The sequence below is a fragment of the Plectrocnemia conspersa genome, unplaced genomic scaffold (assembly GCF_051122295.1).
Source record: "Plectrocnemia conspersa isolate PC_06_02 unplaced genomic scaffold, ASM5112229v1 ptg000006l, whole genome shotgun sequence".
NCBI lineage: Eukaryota > Metazoa > Arthropoda > Insecta > Trichoptera > Polycentropodidae > Plectrocnemia > Plectrocnemia conspersa.
The window spans coordinates 17,969,038-17,987,188 of record NW_028277170.1 but is presented as its reverse complement, the minus strand read 5'-3'; the positions used below and the strand labels follow the sequence as shown (position 1 = coordinate 17,987,188).

General features: G+C 31.9%; 1 protein-coding gene across 2 annotated transcripts; it reads right to left on the bottom strand.

The window, feature by feature from the left end:
* Positions 1-251: 251 nt before the first annotated feature.
* Flo1 (flotillin-1) lies at positions 252-16,953 on the bottom strand. 2 transcript variants are annotated; one of them, XM_088187437.1, is made up of 10 exons: positions 16,815-16,953; positions 10,938-11,104; positions 10,690-10,869; positions 10,518-10,601; positions 5,009-5,038; positions 2,622-2,840; positions 2,391-2,551; positions 2,084-2,318; positions 1,496-1,660; positions 252-1,420 (listed from the first exon to the last, which is right to left on the bottom strand). In XM_088187437.1, exons 1-10 carry the CDS (start codon positions 16,864-16,866, stop codon positions 1,403-1,405), a joined length of 1,311 nt encoding a protein of 436 aa, XP_088043563.1. In that variant the 5' UTR covers positions 16,867-16,953; the 3' UTR covers positions 252-1,402. The 2 variants fall into 2 exon arrangements, with proteins under 2 accessions (XP_088043563.1, XP_088043564.1); XM_088187438.1 differs by lacking the exon at positions 5,009-5,038.
* Between the last annotated feature and the right edge of the window lie 1,198 nt (positions 16,954-18,151).

The following is an 18,151-nucleotide window of genomic DNA, read 5'->3' as shown; positions in this document are numbered from 1 at the left end:
TTTTATTTTACTTGTTCTATTATTTTATAATTTATTAGATCTCTTTCGCTGTGTTGTGGCGTGTCAGCCTTCTTTCGACTCATCACCAGAGGCTGTAAGGTACCAAAATATCTGCTTCAATAATCGGCCAAGTAACGTCAGCAACAGATTTCTACATGGACTTCTGTCCCAAGCATGAATCGATCGCTTGACATTGAGGCAAGTAATGTTGCATATCAGATATGCAACAAAAAATAAATAAAAATCTTCAATAGTTTACAAAATAATCATATATTTGAGATTTTTAATATAATAAAATATTGTTGAGTATACAAGTTTGGAGTACATCAACACATTTAAGCATACATTACAAACACATATTTTTGTATTGTGTGCACATAAACTTTATTCAAAGCACAGTTCATAGACAATAGATTTTTAAACATTTTTTAAATTTTTATTTAAAGGCGTTTTTAGTGGTGTTGTTACTTAAGACAAATTCAAGAACACATACGACCCTATATTTTTAAGTATGGAAAATTACATAAAAACCTAAACAATGTTTAAGGTAAACTATGAAGCAATGAGGTGTGACATAACAATAATTAATTAAGAAAATACTCTCCATATCATATAATTTTTTAATTTGTTTCCAAAACATTCTAAACACAAAAAGATTAAATATTTCCGAGTGAAAATTAATTAATCGTTCGCATAAAAACAACATTAAAATATATTAAGGGTTAATATCATCAAAAGTTAAGAACTACGATTAATAATAATATATACCATTTAATTATAAACATATTTCACCAACAATAAAAAAGTGGAATAATAAAACTTAAATGCGAATGAGGTGATATAGTTCCTTTGGGATGATAAAAATTGAGAAGATTTACACAAATTACAGTACGGTGCCAAAACTGGACATAAAATAAATTTGCACATAACTGTTAAGATACACTTATATCTATCAAATAAGATGCTCTGGTATTACACAATTTAAAACGAATATTTATTTATATATTAATAATCAATATACTCAACGTGACAAAGGCAGGGAAACTTTCAAAAACAGCGAGGGTAGAAGTAAAAGGCCCACGGGCAATTATCGAACAACAAAGCGGTTACTTAAAAATTATGAACATTTTGAACGCTCCTTACAAAAACACTAATCACGAGATGTATTTGGCACGAAGGTTATATATTTATTCATCATAGACAATTTCATGTTTAAAGATATATGCTTACAAATGATAATGTATTCGAAACCTTTTGCCTTCTACCTAGATAGTACCACAGTTTCCGTTTAATACATACATAAAAAATATGTCGAAACTTAGTTATAGCGAAATGAACCAAGTCTTCACTTTGCTGTGCACTAAACTGAAGTGTACACAGCTAGATGGTGCTCGTATCAAATTTAAGCAGCACGGAGTGTCTGAAATGAATAGAGAACATATATTATGATTGATTTAATAATAATATGTGATGAGACTAGGAGCAGAAACCGAACCTTAGAAATGTCGATACCGGTGAGACTCTTGACGACGTCGGGCATGCGTTGGACAATCGACAATACTTCGCCGGTGAGTTTTGCCGCTCCTACTTCGCCGTTGCCGCATGACACCATGGTAACTTTGCGTGTTTGTGAAAGCGGAGCTGCCACTTCAGCCGCGACCTACAATTATAAAATACTAGCTAATATATCTTACTTACTTATTTATTTATTAAATGAAGACCATATTGACCTAACAAATTAGTCCAATGAGACAAAATGAACTAAAATAACATAAAAAAATATGCTGATGTATTAAGAAGCTGGATGACTACTGCGAGTTAGCAAATGTCGACATCTTCAAAACTGCAATTTCTCGAGAATAAACAGATTGTCCACAGTGCCCTTTGGTAATTTAAAGAAATGCTAGGCAATATACATCTTTCTACGATAGCACAGCGAATCTGAACACAAAGCTTCTAATAAAAAGGCACTGGGAAAGGAAAGGATAGTAACTAAACTCCTTCATAAAAATTTTTCCTGGATTTTCTCAAACATAAGAGAATATTTGGCCTCGTAGGGGTTCTAAATTAAAAATAACCATACCTTGGGCAATGTCTCGAGCAACATTTCCAACATGGCAGCCTCCTTGTACTCGTTCCAAGCCTCGGCCTTTCTAGCGGCCTGTTCGGCTTCAGCTTTAGCTTTGGCCCTTGCGGCGAAAGCTTCGGCCTCACCGCGCAAGCGAACCGCTTCCGCTTGAGCTTCGGCTTCCAACACGGTTACCAACCTGTGAGCCTCGGCGAGTTTCTCAAGCCTGAACTTCTCGGCTTCAGCAGGTCTATAAAAGCAAAAATACTATGTCATAATAAGTTAAAACGGATTATTAGAACCAATACATAAAGATACTCACTGACGAACCGTCGCCTCGAGCTCTCGCTCTTTACGCTGCACTTCTTGAAGCTGAACGGCAATTTCTTGCGTACGTTCTACCACTTTGATCTGCATCTGCTCTTCCTTGATGCGTTGCTTGATCTTGGCAGCTTGCAACTCGTAAGCGAGTTCAGCCTCTGCCTAAAGATTCAAATCGATACAATTAAAACAAAAGAGAAACACAGAATCTCAAAAATAAAATTACACTTACATTTTTAACCTGGACCTCTTGATCGTAAGCGGCCTTTTTCAGTTCGAAATCTCGTTGCGCCTTTGCAATGTCGGTATCGTTCAAGAACCTGGCGGCCATTCTTTGCTCCTCGGCGATCGCCTCCCTTATCTGGGCATCGCGGCGCGCTTCAGCCTCGCCGATCCTCGCATCTCGCTTTACCTCAGCCGTACGAGCCATTCCCAACGATTTTAAATAACCCTACATAATTGAGAGACGTAGCACAAAATTATCACAATGAAAACGATACAATGTTCAAAACATATATATTTACATATATTCACTACCTAACTATAATGCTTCCTCTACACTCTCTGGAAGTTACCGAACCAAAGGTCTACCGAATATGGTTGAGGTCGCCGAGACATTAGAGCGGGCAGACCCGAGCTCGACCTAAGTAGCCCCGAATTAACACATTATATTTTCCGTCCTTGCCCAACCATGGCTTACTTCCAGAGAGTGTGGAGGAAGCATAACACCATGCTGACGCTGAAACAAGCATCGCCGGTATTATAACTACTGAAAAGTTACAATACAAACAATCCATCGTGACTAACCTGAGTCGGCTCAAATTGTTACGTTATCAATAATAGAAAAGTTAAGGAAGGGGCCAAGAATTTCTAGTATCACCTGGTTTCATTTTGGTATTGAAAAGTATTTGTATTAAAAGTGGCACATCTTTGAATCAGATTTGAAGAAGCAACTCGATAGTCATTTATGAATTTTTAAACTTAAATCAGACATTGACAATAAAAGAGTATCATGCAAGACTATCACAATGAAAGTAGATATAATAAAATGATTTGATTTATACAAAATTGTCTAAACAAACATCTTAACATTTCTCTTATTGTCTATTAAACAAAGCATAGAATTACAGGCAGTACTTTAAAGGGCTTTTTAATATAAATTTTCCTATTACTTAAGTTATTAGTAATTAAAATCAGAATGTATGCATCTTTTATCCCGACAGATTATTCAACGACATTGACAGTATAAAGCGAAAGCTGTTGCCAGCGTATATGCAAAAGTGAAATGAAAGCAAATATTAACACCACACATTCTGCCATGTTTGGCAGAATCAGTACACCATTTCTAAATTGCGTAAATTGGCACAATGAAACAGTTGACTTTGTTATTTGAATTACGCAGGAAAATATATTTATCATCTGAAGAGATCATGACATATTAACTGACACGGAATTAAAAGACACTACGTGTCATATTTTTTTTTAGCGGATTCTATATTATTTATAGAATGCACGAAATTAAAAGTACAAATACCAATTATTTTTTTACAAGAGTATTTTAATTAGGATATAACAATCATAATAAAATAAAAATTTCAGTTTAGTTAATTTTTCTTAATTTTACAACACAAAATGTCCTTGAATTTTGTTAGTAAATTGACCGAAACTAAGTACAAAAGCAATTTTTATGGCAATAAAAATTGCTTTTGTACTTAGCAATGGGGGACAATTTTCTTCTTCTGGAATAAAATTGTAAATTTTGACTGTTTAAATAATATTTACCGAATAAAAAGTATCGAAGAAATACTAACAAACACAAGGATAAAATGACATAATTATATTAACTTTATTCATTACTCGATGCAATTAATTTGACAAGAACATTACATATGCACAGTTATTGTTGTTTGATAATCTTCTTTATTAAAATTTAATTAATCTAAGAATGTAACACTTAAAACGAAAATATTTCGTATCAAGCATGACGTAATCACAGTAATTGACCATTTTTTTCCAAAAAAGTCGTAATGTCAGTTAAAATGTCATTGCCAGTGTCTTGAACAATCCATCTCTGTATTAGTACTATAAAAACAGCGTTAATCGCAAGCAAAACTTGCTAGTTAGATAAAAAAATAGTGATCATAAAAATCGTGCTCGTTTTTAAAAAAATTTATACTCGTCTACTAGAATTATACATACATACAGTGGCAGCCGGTGAAATATTGTGCCTTAGTCGGAAAATCACCGTGCTGAAGCATTTTTGCGATCAAAATACAATGTTTCACCAACCGCCACTCTTCACATACATACATACATAATGCATGCATGCACTCATTCATACATTCATTCCTTCATAAGTATGTACATACATACATACTATATATGCGGTAGTTTCAAAACGTCAACCCGCATGCACGGTTGATCGACTTTAAACACGAGCATGTGTAACGGCTAAGTCGTTCGCCATCAACCGTGCATGTGGGTTGACGTTTTGAAACTCCGCATGTATGGACGGCACGCCACTGACATATATATATATATTAAAAAATATAATATAACACAAAAAGTGGAATGCGGTCGAGTAAACTGACGATTTTCAATTTACAATTTTATACATACTTGAAAATCATCAGATCTGCCCCTCGCACCCTGTATAAAAAAAAATCCCTCTAAATAAAGAAAAAACCTACTTCAAATCCACAATGCCAATGTTTAACACGTGCTTTTTGATTTAAAGGTACACCAAACTCTTTGCATCTAATTTTTTAAACAGTGCCACCACAAACACACAGTGCTTTTTTAAATTTATACAATATTTTCATTTTATCTTTCGGCATTCATAATAAATCTAAAATTGATGATTTTAAGAAGATTAAAAAATAATATAAAAAGCATATATTATGATATGTATGTAGGGATTCCAATCCCGGGCCAAAATTTTGATCCCGGGATTTCGGTATTGCAATTAGTCGATCCCGGGATTCCGGGACCAGTCCCGGGATAATTTTCATGTTATTTTATCGATAAAAATAATTTAAAATGAATAATACAATATATTTTTACCTCTGTTTTTTATAACGTACAATGTATAAAGTACGTATAATTTTAGTCTTGGACTTAAAATAGAAAATAATATAATAAAAATAAAAAAGGGAAGGTCTTATATATTTATTTGAGAAGAAAAAAATGAACTTTTGACAATGTATGTACATACTATGTACATTCATAGACACAATTAATTGAAAACATTATTTTGAATAAAACTCACGAAGTAACATCAAAGCATCAAGTGTTTTATCATTTAGCCTTGATCTGATTTTGGTTCCTAAGCAGCCTGCTGCTGAAAAAGCACGTTCAGACTCACAGCCTCAAAGATTCACAGATGACACGTGCAACTCGCGCAAGTTTGTACACGAAATATAACGATGTTGTCAATAATAATTCGACTGTGCTTGATAAATCAACCAATCCGAAAAATTCGGGATTATGTTTTATAATCCCGGGACTCATCGGGTATTGAAAATCGTCCGGGATCCCGGGATTCGGGATCCCGGGATTGGAATCCCTATATGTATGTATAGATGATCAATATATATTTTATAGTATGCAAGTATTGATATTTATTGAGAAACGAGTTTGATCGTGATTGATACTCACATTTCAATAGTGATGTACCTGCCATGATCACGAATTCATAGTTACTTGTGATCATGGCGGTTTCATAACCGCCGAAATGATCATTAAATCTGAATCACGATGAAACTAATTTTTCAAAATATGATGTGTGTATGTAGTATGTTTTGTGTGTTAACAATAACAACGTGTGTCAACAAGCAAGGCCAAGTATTACAGCCAAACTATACATCATATAAATAACCAATTGAACAAAACACATCAATGATTAAAGGTGTCGGTGATTTAACTAAAAGACATACCTTGGCCCCCTGTTGCAAAAGAAAAAAAAATACGCTAAACATTATTAATTTACTAATAAACATGTCTATGGCAAATTAATGCATATATGTAATATATTAAAAAATATATTATATTTATAAAAATCATCAGTGATATACCTAAAATTTATATTTTTAATTAAACTATCAAAAATAACAGTTCCAAACAGAAACAATTTAGGAACGGCAAATAAAGCGAGGATATCACAAGATAAAAAAATACACATAGAGTGCCAATTTTGAGGGTATCATTGTTTTTTTAATTGTAACTAGTATATGTCAGTGTTTTTTTTGAAAATAAATAATAAAAGCTGTGCTAATTTCATAGAAAATATGTAAACAGCACAGGAAAGTTGATTTGTTAATTTTTGAATGTACATTGTTAGCTTTATCTATCATGTGACACTCGAAAGAGTAGAAACAAACCATCATTAGGAGAATATTGACACCAAATATTTACAAAAAATAAATCATAATAATCGCAACAATAAGGAGTATTCGATACAAAAAATAAAGTAAATCTATATGAGCTATATAAAAACAATGTAAAATAACGATAACTATAATTAAACTGTAATAATCCAACCATTAATGAAAAAAAATAGTAAATTATTTAAAAATACTAAATCTCACATTAAATATTATTGCAACATTGCGTATCGTAATAACTAGGGCATAAATCCCTTATGCTACTAATATTCACGGAAGAAAGATTAGATTAACTGGTCTGGACAATTCATTAGTGTATATCTATTACGCGAGATAAAAAGGGATGCTGAAGTGGGAATGATGTCTACAATATTGTGGACAAAAGGTAGTGCATTAAAAAAAATCAATATACAATATTTTTAACTCCCTATTAAAAATGTATTAAAATAAACATTTAATATGTATGAGTCATGTTAATTAATCGAGCATTGAAAATTTATATAAAATTATTATTATTATTTACTCAATTGACACAATTAAGGATAAATCAGGTACACATTTTATACGCATACAGTGACTGCAATTTTATATCAACTTTAATTGGCATGTACTTGATAAATAATTTAAAAAAATAGGTGAGTTTAAATAACCAATACTAAAACAAAACTTGATAAGACAAATAATATAGTATAAAAAAATGATTATATATTATGACTGTGGGTTGTTTAATGAAAGCAAAATTTGTTAATTCTACTATTTTATTCGGGATGTTTTAATTCTATTATATAATATATGCTAAAAAATTGAATAGAGAAATCATTGAGAATTTTCCATAATTTCTAGGAAAGAGTAATAAAATTAGGGTAAAAGTTTCAAAGAACTAAACCAATTCAGCACCATAAACTTTTTAATTTTATTATGGTTTGTATTTATAAATTTATTTCATATTGGTCAATAATTCAAATAAATGGTCGGTAGTTTTGTTCTATGCTCGGTGATTATTTGAATCTGTTTTATTTATATATACAGTAACGGTCAATGAAAGGTGTCCACCTTGAAAAATCTACATTTCTTGGTATTACGATGTTTTATATATTTTTTTATTTATTGTAAATTAAAATTGTGTTAGTAATATTTTTAAGTAATTAAACTTGCAAAAGTCTCAGCACTATTGAAATAAACAAATTATTGAAGCTTTTCGAAATCAGTGATATTTGGGAAAATTTAGTAGTGTAATGATTTTTTACTGTAAAATTAGTTTATAAATATAAAAACAGAAACTTAAATTATATTTATAATTATATAAGCCACAAATAAAGCAAAATTCGTAACACTCCATTCATTTTTCGAGGTATCGATTCGACCAATGTTTTTAAATATTGTTCTGAAATTTTTTCATACCATACTTTTTCTAGTTTCTATCAATTCCTATTTCGACAAAGGTTATTTCTTTTAGATTCTTGCTCTCATTATAGCCCACAGGTTCGCGATGGGGTTTAAGTCGGGGCTGTTACCTGACCGATTTAAGGTTAAAATGCCATTTTCAAAATATTAATTTTTATTTTGTTTTTCATGTTAACTGTGACACATGCTATTAGGAAAAGATAACATTTACAATTTTATCACGGTGGCACAGTGCAGAATCGTCCTGGAATATGCACTTCGTTCCATGTGGATAGTGCATTTCAATAGTTGGAAATAAATTTTTCAATATTTTATTTTTCGGCATTTACTATCCCATCAATAAATGCTATTTATCCTACCCCAGGGTATGAAAAATATCCCCAGATAATTGACTGTCGGCTGAATACACTCGTCACGACCTTCGCCAGATGTAGTGGACCCCATCTGACAAGTTAAATTTGCTTTTGTCTGAGAAGATTACGCTTTCAGTCCGATTCAGTCTAATTTTTAAATTTTTTGGCCTAATTTAATCTTTGCAAACGTATTTTCTTCGATGAAAACAGTTTTTTCGACAGCATCCTTGCGTATAAACCAGATTCTGGAAGTCGACGACGAGCAATTTCTACATTTATTTCATTTCCACTAGCTTCAATGAACTCTGTTCTTACATCCATCGCACCTTTAAAACGATTTTGCAAACAAATCCGTTGTAATAGCCGATCTTCTGATAAATTGGTCTTTCTTCCTTTATAAGGATGTGGAATCCTCATATTTTTTTAGCACAGTTGTTTAACTGTACTCTATTTTGCTTTCAATATAACGAGAACTGAATTTTTCTTTAACCAAAATCAAAATTTCCAATTTCTTTGATGTTGTTTTATTGTGGTACTTTCGGCACGTTGAACACAAAATCACGTAAACACTTCAAAAACCGGCCGTCAACTGCCGAAATAATGAAAGAAAGGAACCCTTGCTCATGAATACAATTAATTCCGAGGAACATTGGCCGTTAGAAAAAAAATATAACTACTTTTTACCCTTTTCTGGGGGTGGAAACCTTTCATTGACCGCTACTGTATATATATTAAATTTTATGTTTAAAAGGTTAGTTTTATTTTAAACAAATGTTGATATTTTAACAGAGGACATGTGGAAAAACATAGCTATATTTTATATGAATGATGAATTTGCCATTGGCTGCCGAACCATGTCAAATTCAATCTAAATATTAATGAAATAATAATAAATTAAAAAATATATGTTGGTAAAAAATGTTATTTCCTCTTATAGCAAATACAGCCCATTAAAAATCTTTACGATTTTTTCTTTAATGATGTCGTCAAATCTGGCAAAGTAGCAAAAGCCGATATATCGGATTTCGGCAACCATAGTGTTATTAATAGCAATCGGAACTGTTCATAAAAAAGTTACTGGCCGATTATGATAAAATTACTGATCATTCATAATTATTAACTGAGAATGTGTTAGCCCAAAAGCAATAATTTTGTTAATTCAATGAAAAATGGCAGATCCAACATGGTAATTTAAGAAAGAATTGGATAAACTTATAATAGATTATAGAATGCTTAAGGGTAAATAACATTGTTTATTGTGTATTACACCGATATTTAGATGAGGCTTGGCAACCATGAGGTTAATAATATTACTGACCATATTATTTAAAAATTACTACCATTTAATTTAATAACGACCATTTAATTTGTTGCCATTTATTATTATCATTATTTTTATATAAAACGGAGGAGAGAAATTCATGAATATTTATATATTTTAGAGGTAAATAAAAATAATAATTGATTTGTTCAAAATTTTAAGTAAAAAATTATATAAGAGTAAATAAGTACTTTTACTATGATATATCATATTACCCCCCCCCCCCCCCCGGTCTTGATTATATTTTAAAAAACAACAATGCCATATCAGACACTGAAGTTGAGCGAGATTATTTACCTTGTAGATGTAGATTAATAAAATGAATCGATTGTTTAATAATATTGAGCAAAGATTTAATGAGCATCCGCTTTATAATCTAATCTAATACATATATCCTATTAGATTTGCAAAAGTGAGTTGCAATAATATTCACGAGATATTAGTATGTATATTGATGTATTAGGAGTATCGAAGAGTTTGTTTCAATAATGTCAAATTATTGACTCAGTATAAGAACAACATAAGTACTATATAATTCCACTTTTTATTCAATGGCAAACCGATCTCAATCGTATTAAAATTTATATTAGAACGAACTTTGTGATATTCCTAATCCGTATGCTTATATATATGTACATAGGCGTATATACTTGTGAGTGCATATTTACCTCTTCATCTCTGATGTCCTTCAGAGTGTACGACACCACAGTGATGCCCATGTTGACGAGGTCGCTTGATGCCACTTCGAACACCTAAGAGAAAAACAAATTATCAGATGCACTAAAATTCTAGTATAAATATGAAAGATATTATATTTTTGATATACTATCAATCAATTACCTGCTTAGAGAACTTCTTGCGGTCTTTGTAGATCTCTTCGACGGTCATGGATCCCATGATGGCGCGTTGGTGTCCTTCAAGCGTGACGAGGGCAATGTGCTGTATCTCATGTTCGCTCTTGCCGAGGAACTGTTCGCAGGCAGCCAGTAACATTTCAGAGTTTTGACCCTGGATTTTAACCTGCAGAGTGGATCTTATTATAACCGATTCGATTGAAATAAAACTGTATAACTATTCCCGAATAAAACCTGAGCTACTCCGGTGACAGAAATGGGTACGCCCTGACTCGTGTAGACGGTTGGACTGTCCACCTGCAGCGTCATGGTATTGAGAGATATTCTCTGGACTCTTTGTATGGACGGCCATACGAATGCTCGTCCTCCGGGCACCAGCAACGGTTTCGTGTAGCAACATCCTATTTATGGAAATGTATTAAATTTAAAAAACATTAAGATTGGCTTAACTAATTGTAATACAATCAACGATTATGACATAAATTATGTTAGAGTTAAGATCAGATATAATATGATGACTAGTCATTTGACTAATAATTAAAATTAGTACATATTATCATATGAAAAATTTAATTCGATATAATATTATAATGTAAACAATTTCAATAAAAATAAATTGTGATATTTTAACTGATAAAATTGCAAATTACAGATAAACAGCCACAAAATGGAAGGTCAAACATAGAAATTTGTTCTCTGTCCTTAGAGAATTTTATTAGCCGTTAGTCATAAATCACATTTTTTATGAGAAGAACATGCCTCTTTTTTAACCAATTATAAAACTTTGATAATGTACATATATGCAAGATAATATTATATTCTTATATACATGCGTATATGTGTATGTAATATAGTATCAATTTGAACATTTTTCTGTCAATATCAGTTGTCCAATTGTCAGATTAACATCAGATTAACGCAAGACACATCACTTGGAAAAATATTCGAATTTCTGTCGATTACATTTTTATGATCAACTTTATCTTTACAAGTGCGATAAGCTTTGACGATTACCCTTATAACTTGTCTAGGTTTGAATTTGAGTTTCAAATGCATCTTTGTGTTGTTGACTTCCGCCATCATGTTGGTGATGGAATTTTTGGATTTAATTTTTGGATCTACTGAAGCTTATCAAAGATTGGATAAAACAATGAACAAGATAAGACTATGTCTCAACACAATGGCGGCCCATAAGAATTTGGAGTGGTGGGGCTGCAGCAATAAAGGTTGGAAGATTGAACTAAATATCCTTAATAAAACTAAAATATTATACTAGACAAAAACAATTTACTGACCAAGTTACACACACAAAAATATTAATTTTACACTATATAATTAATAACTTATGGCACACCTAGAGTTGTATAGCTAATGATGGTGACGACACAGGTTGCTAGTATTGTCGATAATAGTACGATAGACCAACCAGTTACTAACACCTGAAAGACAGGTTCGAACATATGTTTTTCAATTTATATATTGTCCTGGCAAAGCGGAATTAGTGATTATTATATAATTATAATTCCGATCGATTAAGTTTTCCTAAATTTTCCTAATCTCACAGATGAATATTGTGATAAGTCGTACATATTAGATATAAAAATTTCTCTAATAATGAGCTATTTCAGCTCATAGAGAAAATCATACATGTATTTAAAATAAAATTAAAACAAAAAAATATGAGGGATTATGTTGATTGAAAGTGCTTTTCTTATGACAACAAGTTTCAAAGGAATAGATTCCCCGCGAGCACTACAATATCCATTCGAGATTATCTGCAAGTGTTCATGTAGCAAAGGATACAAAACAACTGATTGCAAAGTCACCAAATCTCACTGTTTTCAAAAATCTGTGCAAACGACACGAGCACAACTTATTAAACTCTAGCGAAACGGTCATAAAAATCTAGTAAGAGAGGGATAGGAACAATTCCAACATTCGTAATTAATTGTAAATTGACAGTAAAACACTAAACTTTCCACAAATTGACCGTGTGTAAAAAGGGATACACAGCGCCCAAATTTACAACTTCCATTCAAATCTCACTCTTAGCAAACTTGGATCTACTAAGTTCGTTCGGAGCCACCGACCATCGAAGGACAGAGAAATCAGCCGCTTCCCTCTTCACGGCAACGTCTGGAATCCAGAGTTCAACCCGCTTCGAAGACAAGGCAAAATAGAAGGAAAAACAATAACCTTCGGCAGCGCTTTGGAAAAAGCACTATCTGCTTATTATTATTATAAACAAAGATACAAGATCATATTTTAATAACAAACCGACAAATCTTGAAACGGTAGTTTTGTATTTCAATATAAATTATCAGCCTATTTCAATATGGCTAAATTTTAGTATCACACCGCACCCGATTTAATTAGCAAACAAACATAAATTCAATTTTGAGAAAGTAATGTTATTTTAAACATTAGGAAAAAATAAAACAATATATATATTCTATATAAAAATATATTTAAGAGTTCAGATTATATGTTTTTTAGTACAAGATTTTAAGTATTCAAAGGGGTTCAAATTATTATGTGAAACGTTTCTGCGCCATAGAAACTCATGAATGTGCATATCTAAATTAGATTTTTTACCCTGGGATAAAACCAGCTTCAATGTTCGCCAATGTATTCTATTGTTTGGATGTTTGCATCAGTATTCGAATCAACAGAATGTCTCGAATGATTAACGGTGAAATGCTTTAATTATATGTCAGTCAATCTGTAATACGCATGCCATTCATCACAACTAGGGATTCCAATCTTGGGCCAAAATTTTGATCCCGGGATTAAATGTCGGTTAAATGTCGTGAAACAAATTTTGCTTTTGAAATTAACAATTGATTCATCAACAACTCACCGTCTTTGATTTGCATCACAGTATTTTTTCTGATTTTTTTTACGACTTTTTATATTTAAACAATGCAAATACATTAACACTATTTTTATTTTATGAAACTTATTTTTTAAATCTGGTCACTATGACACCCGTAAAATTGACGGGTTTATACCCGTAAACCAAGTGTTAAATATGAGTATCAAATTAGAAATGATGTAAACTATTCTATTAAAATATTGGAACAATACATATTGGAACAATACAAGATTTTAATTAGTGAAAAATATAAAACTGGTTGTATAGAAACATTTAATGACATAATTATGTATATCCTTCAAGATGAAGAGTATAAGGAACTTTCAGTTTTATATGATACTTGTGAAACATTTCAAGCATCAAGTGCTGAATGTGAACGTAGATTTGGCTTGGTGAATGTAATCATATCTAAAGCACGTAATAAATTAGAGATAAAGCAATTAGACAAATTAATGAAAATTAAGTCATATATATTATTAGAAAAATTAATTGATTTGGATGAAGTATAAATGTGAAAAGGTAAAATTATAAAAACAAATTTATAATGAAGTATAAATATGAAAAAACAAATTTATTTACTAAAAATATTTTTAATACACATTTGAGTTTTGCTCTGTAATTATGTCCCTTTCTACACCACGCGCATCATATCATCCACAACTGAATCTACTCTCCTATGCCATGCGCATCATATGATGCGTTCGTAAAAACCTTCGTTTTATAAGAAAAGAAAAGGTAAAAGTTGGCAATATATGTTTTAAAAATCAGTTTGAATTCCTAGTAAACGATTTCAGTGATTTTATTTATAGAATTTGAGATGAAACAGTGATATATATAATAATAAAGGCACGCCTTGATTTTAGTCGTTTGTATTTTGCGCGCCGTTTAACACGTGCTACTGCAGCGCCACTCTTAGGTTGGCACAAACGCGTCACGGAAATTCGATTTTTTTCTAATTTAATTTATGAATCGAAATTAAATTATGTCATCAATAATTCAATTATTATTGTGATATGTAAATACTTGTGAATATAGTTATCCATTATTTCGACTGTGTTAATATTGTCACTGTTTTTGTGATTGGTTTTTATTGTTTGTAATAATTAAATAAAAATATTAATTACTATAACAATTAAATAATAATAACAATAACTAATTAATAATAATACTTATTAATAAATATAAATAAGATATAATTAAGAAAATATTAATAATAACCCTTAGTAAATATTAAATAATAATAATAATAACAAAAGCGATTTCTCGTCGTTGAATCATTTTATTTTACTGGTTCTATTATTGTATAATTTATTTGAAACATATTTATTTAGATTAAATTGAGACCATCGTGACCTAACAGGTTACCCCAAAGCGTCACGATGGTCGAAAACTTTATTATTTATTGTATATATATTATATGTGTGTGTGTAATATATATTACCACCTGGAGTGTAAATATGTTGCACTCTTGCCGGATAAAGGAGGAGGGTTTCTATTGTGGAGCAAACCAACGGAGATGGAGAAATCTAAATAGTTACGGAAAAGTCACAAAGAAATAATAAATCCGGCCCGATTCATAATGACCTAGGCCATAGTTTCTTAACCTTTTTACATCCACGGACCACCAAAAAAATCAAAAAATGTTTTGCGGACCATCAACATTAAAATAAAATAATAAATATTTATATAATTGATTTTTTTATTCAAAACAATTAATTTTGCAACAAAGTATGCTGATATAACCATATTTAAGTATATTAAACCAGTCAGAAACAAGAAATATAATTTAAAAATCCATAAAATACAGCATAAAATTCGATCATTAAAATCTTCGCGGACCACCGGTTAAGAAACTTTGACCTAGGCCAGTGGTCGGCAAACTTATTAGCCAAAGAGCAAAATATGTACATTACAACGATTAATAAAAAATTGAGAGCCAAATTTATTTATTAATTTAGCAAACCTTTATTATAATTTTCCAAATCAACACAAAGACGTTCAAATTTAGAGCTCCATATTTCCTTGTTTTTTAAATCCGGCGCGTAAATGCCGGTGGATATTTGTGCCAGAGCCGCACTTAAGGGGCCAAAGAGCCGCATGCGGCTCCGGAGCCGCACTTTGCCGACCTCTGACCTAGGCGATCGAAATCTAGATAAACGACTGAACTCCAATTTTTGGAACCTGGAATGTGCAATGTTTCAACCAGGAAAAATGTAAACAATAGCGGAAGAAATACTAAAACTCAAGATATATCTAGTAGCCCTACAAGAATTTAGGTGGAAAGGCCAAAACCGATCACCAGTTGTGGCACCATGGAAGAAGAAGAAGAATATGTATATATTATAAATTATACATATAATTATATATATTTAAATGTGGCATCGTATCTTGCTATAAAGTTTTATTTTTTATTATTTTTATATATAAAGAAATATGAAAACCCTCAACAAAAAACAATTACAAATTCTTCTTCCACATAATAGCATGTTATAATTCGTTAACACCATTGATCAAAAACAAATGGTTTGGTTATTAGGATTATTTTTGTATACAATATATGTGATTTTCTATACATCTAAGAAATGTTGTCGATTTTTAAATTTTTACGACAGGATGTGAGTCAGACGACGAAAAAATGCGTTACATATTTATTTATTAAAATTGTCTCAGTGTGGAAGCATGACCCTGCGTGCCATTCGCTTGTATAGTATTGCGCGCGTGCATGTGTGTGTATGTATGAACACGCAGGCCGGCCAATTGATTTAAGTGCATAATAAGTTTTGTTTACTTCATATTACCAACAATACGATGAAAATTTTTTCAAGTAGAAATCTATACAATATATTATATATATTTCACGATTTTTTTATCACATCTACACAACTGTAAGACATGTTTAAAAATCTATATTTTTATTAAAATTATAAAAATACATGATATACAAAGTACATATTTTAATCGTATGTTTCGACTAATTGTTGTATGAAACAATGAAACATGAGATTAACATAGCATAGCAATGACGTCAATCCGCAAGCGGTCTCATACCATCAATTAAGATATCGGAAACGCCCGCACGCGAAACAGTGTGCGTAAACGTGAAACGACACATGTCAAAAATAGTACGCCCGCCAGCGCCACTGACAGACAACGGGTCTGGTGCAAAACACATAAAAATCAATAATGCTATGTCAGTAAGGAGGCGCCGTGTTGCAAATAGCGGATCCGATGCTCACCGGAAACGACGAGGGCCTCGTTGGGACCGCACGTTACGAACCCCCAAGTCATTTTGAAGAGTAAGCGCCGCAAAAACAGGTGGACAGTCGAAAGGCGGACCAGCGACGGTCTACACTCAAGTGATGCCGATATAGTGTTGCCAGCGTAAAAAATCAATAAAGCCTAATTACATATATCAAACCAGCGCCCCGCAACCAGTGGCATATAATGAATGGTAACCAGACAACTGAACACATGACAATTGAATACATTACAACTTTTCATTTATATTTACTAGTATATCGAACGGTGAGTATATTCTCTTTTCTCTCGCACGGATTTGCTTGTACTCGTGCGAGCGAGATATACAAATGCGTGCGACAGAGCAAGAGAGCTAGGGCAAGGTGCTTCACGCTCTGACGCACGTATCACACGGCGTTTCAAACGCGCGTCAGTATTTGTTTGCCTATCATCGGGAGATTTACGTCGAAACGCAAAATAATCCTACGTTTCTCAATTCTTTTTCGTCTAAACAAGTATATTTATTATTTTTACTTTGTTTAATAATTTTAATATAAACTAATTTTAGTTTAAAGAATATTTATAGCGATGGCCAAAAGATATAATGATTCCTATGAATCGGATCTCGAAGTATGCAAAGAGAAGAGTGTTCGTCACGCCAGTATTACCAGAATGCCGCCAAGTTTTGGCCATAATAAACATAAAAAATGCATACTTAAATAGGCCCCCTACAATACTCTTCATATTTGCATTTGAAAGTATTATTTATTATAAAAGCAGTAATACTATTTTTTTATAATTTATAGTTCATATTAAATATATCAGATTCATCCAAGTCTAATGAAAACACGGAGCATCCGTACAATGTAAGTATGATATCAACATTTTGCTATAAAAAAATTTGACAAATATACATTATTTTGCAGGAAATTTGTAATATATCAAAGTTGGGGCATGTTCTCTATCTTCGCCTTCAGATGATTCTGGCTATGTGTATGAATTATGAACCAACAATGGTGTTAACAGATACCATATTTATCGGAAATTTCAACTCCCGGACTGTTTTCGCTGTTAATCGCTCGATAAGCATCATAAAAAACAATTATTTTGTGTATAGAGGATGCAGCAGACAATACGTCTGATTAGCATAAAAACCGTTATTATAATCTACTCTTGACATGAACGATTTAGAAAGTTCACCTTGTTCACTCAGGCCTTTTTTTATAGCGGAAAATCTTCAAAAGACACTCCAACCACCATTGCTGATGGTAGTAGTAAGACATTTTTACCCACTAAAACCCCCCTTCTCTTACTACCTCTCTGTGAACGACTTTTA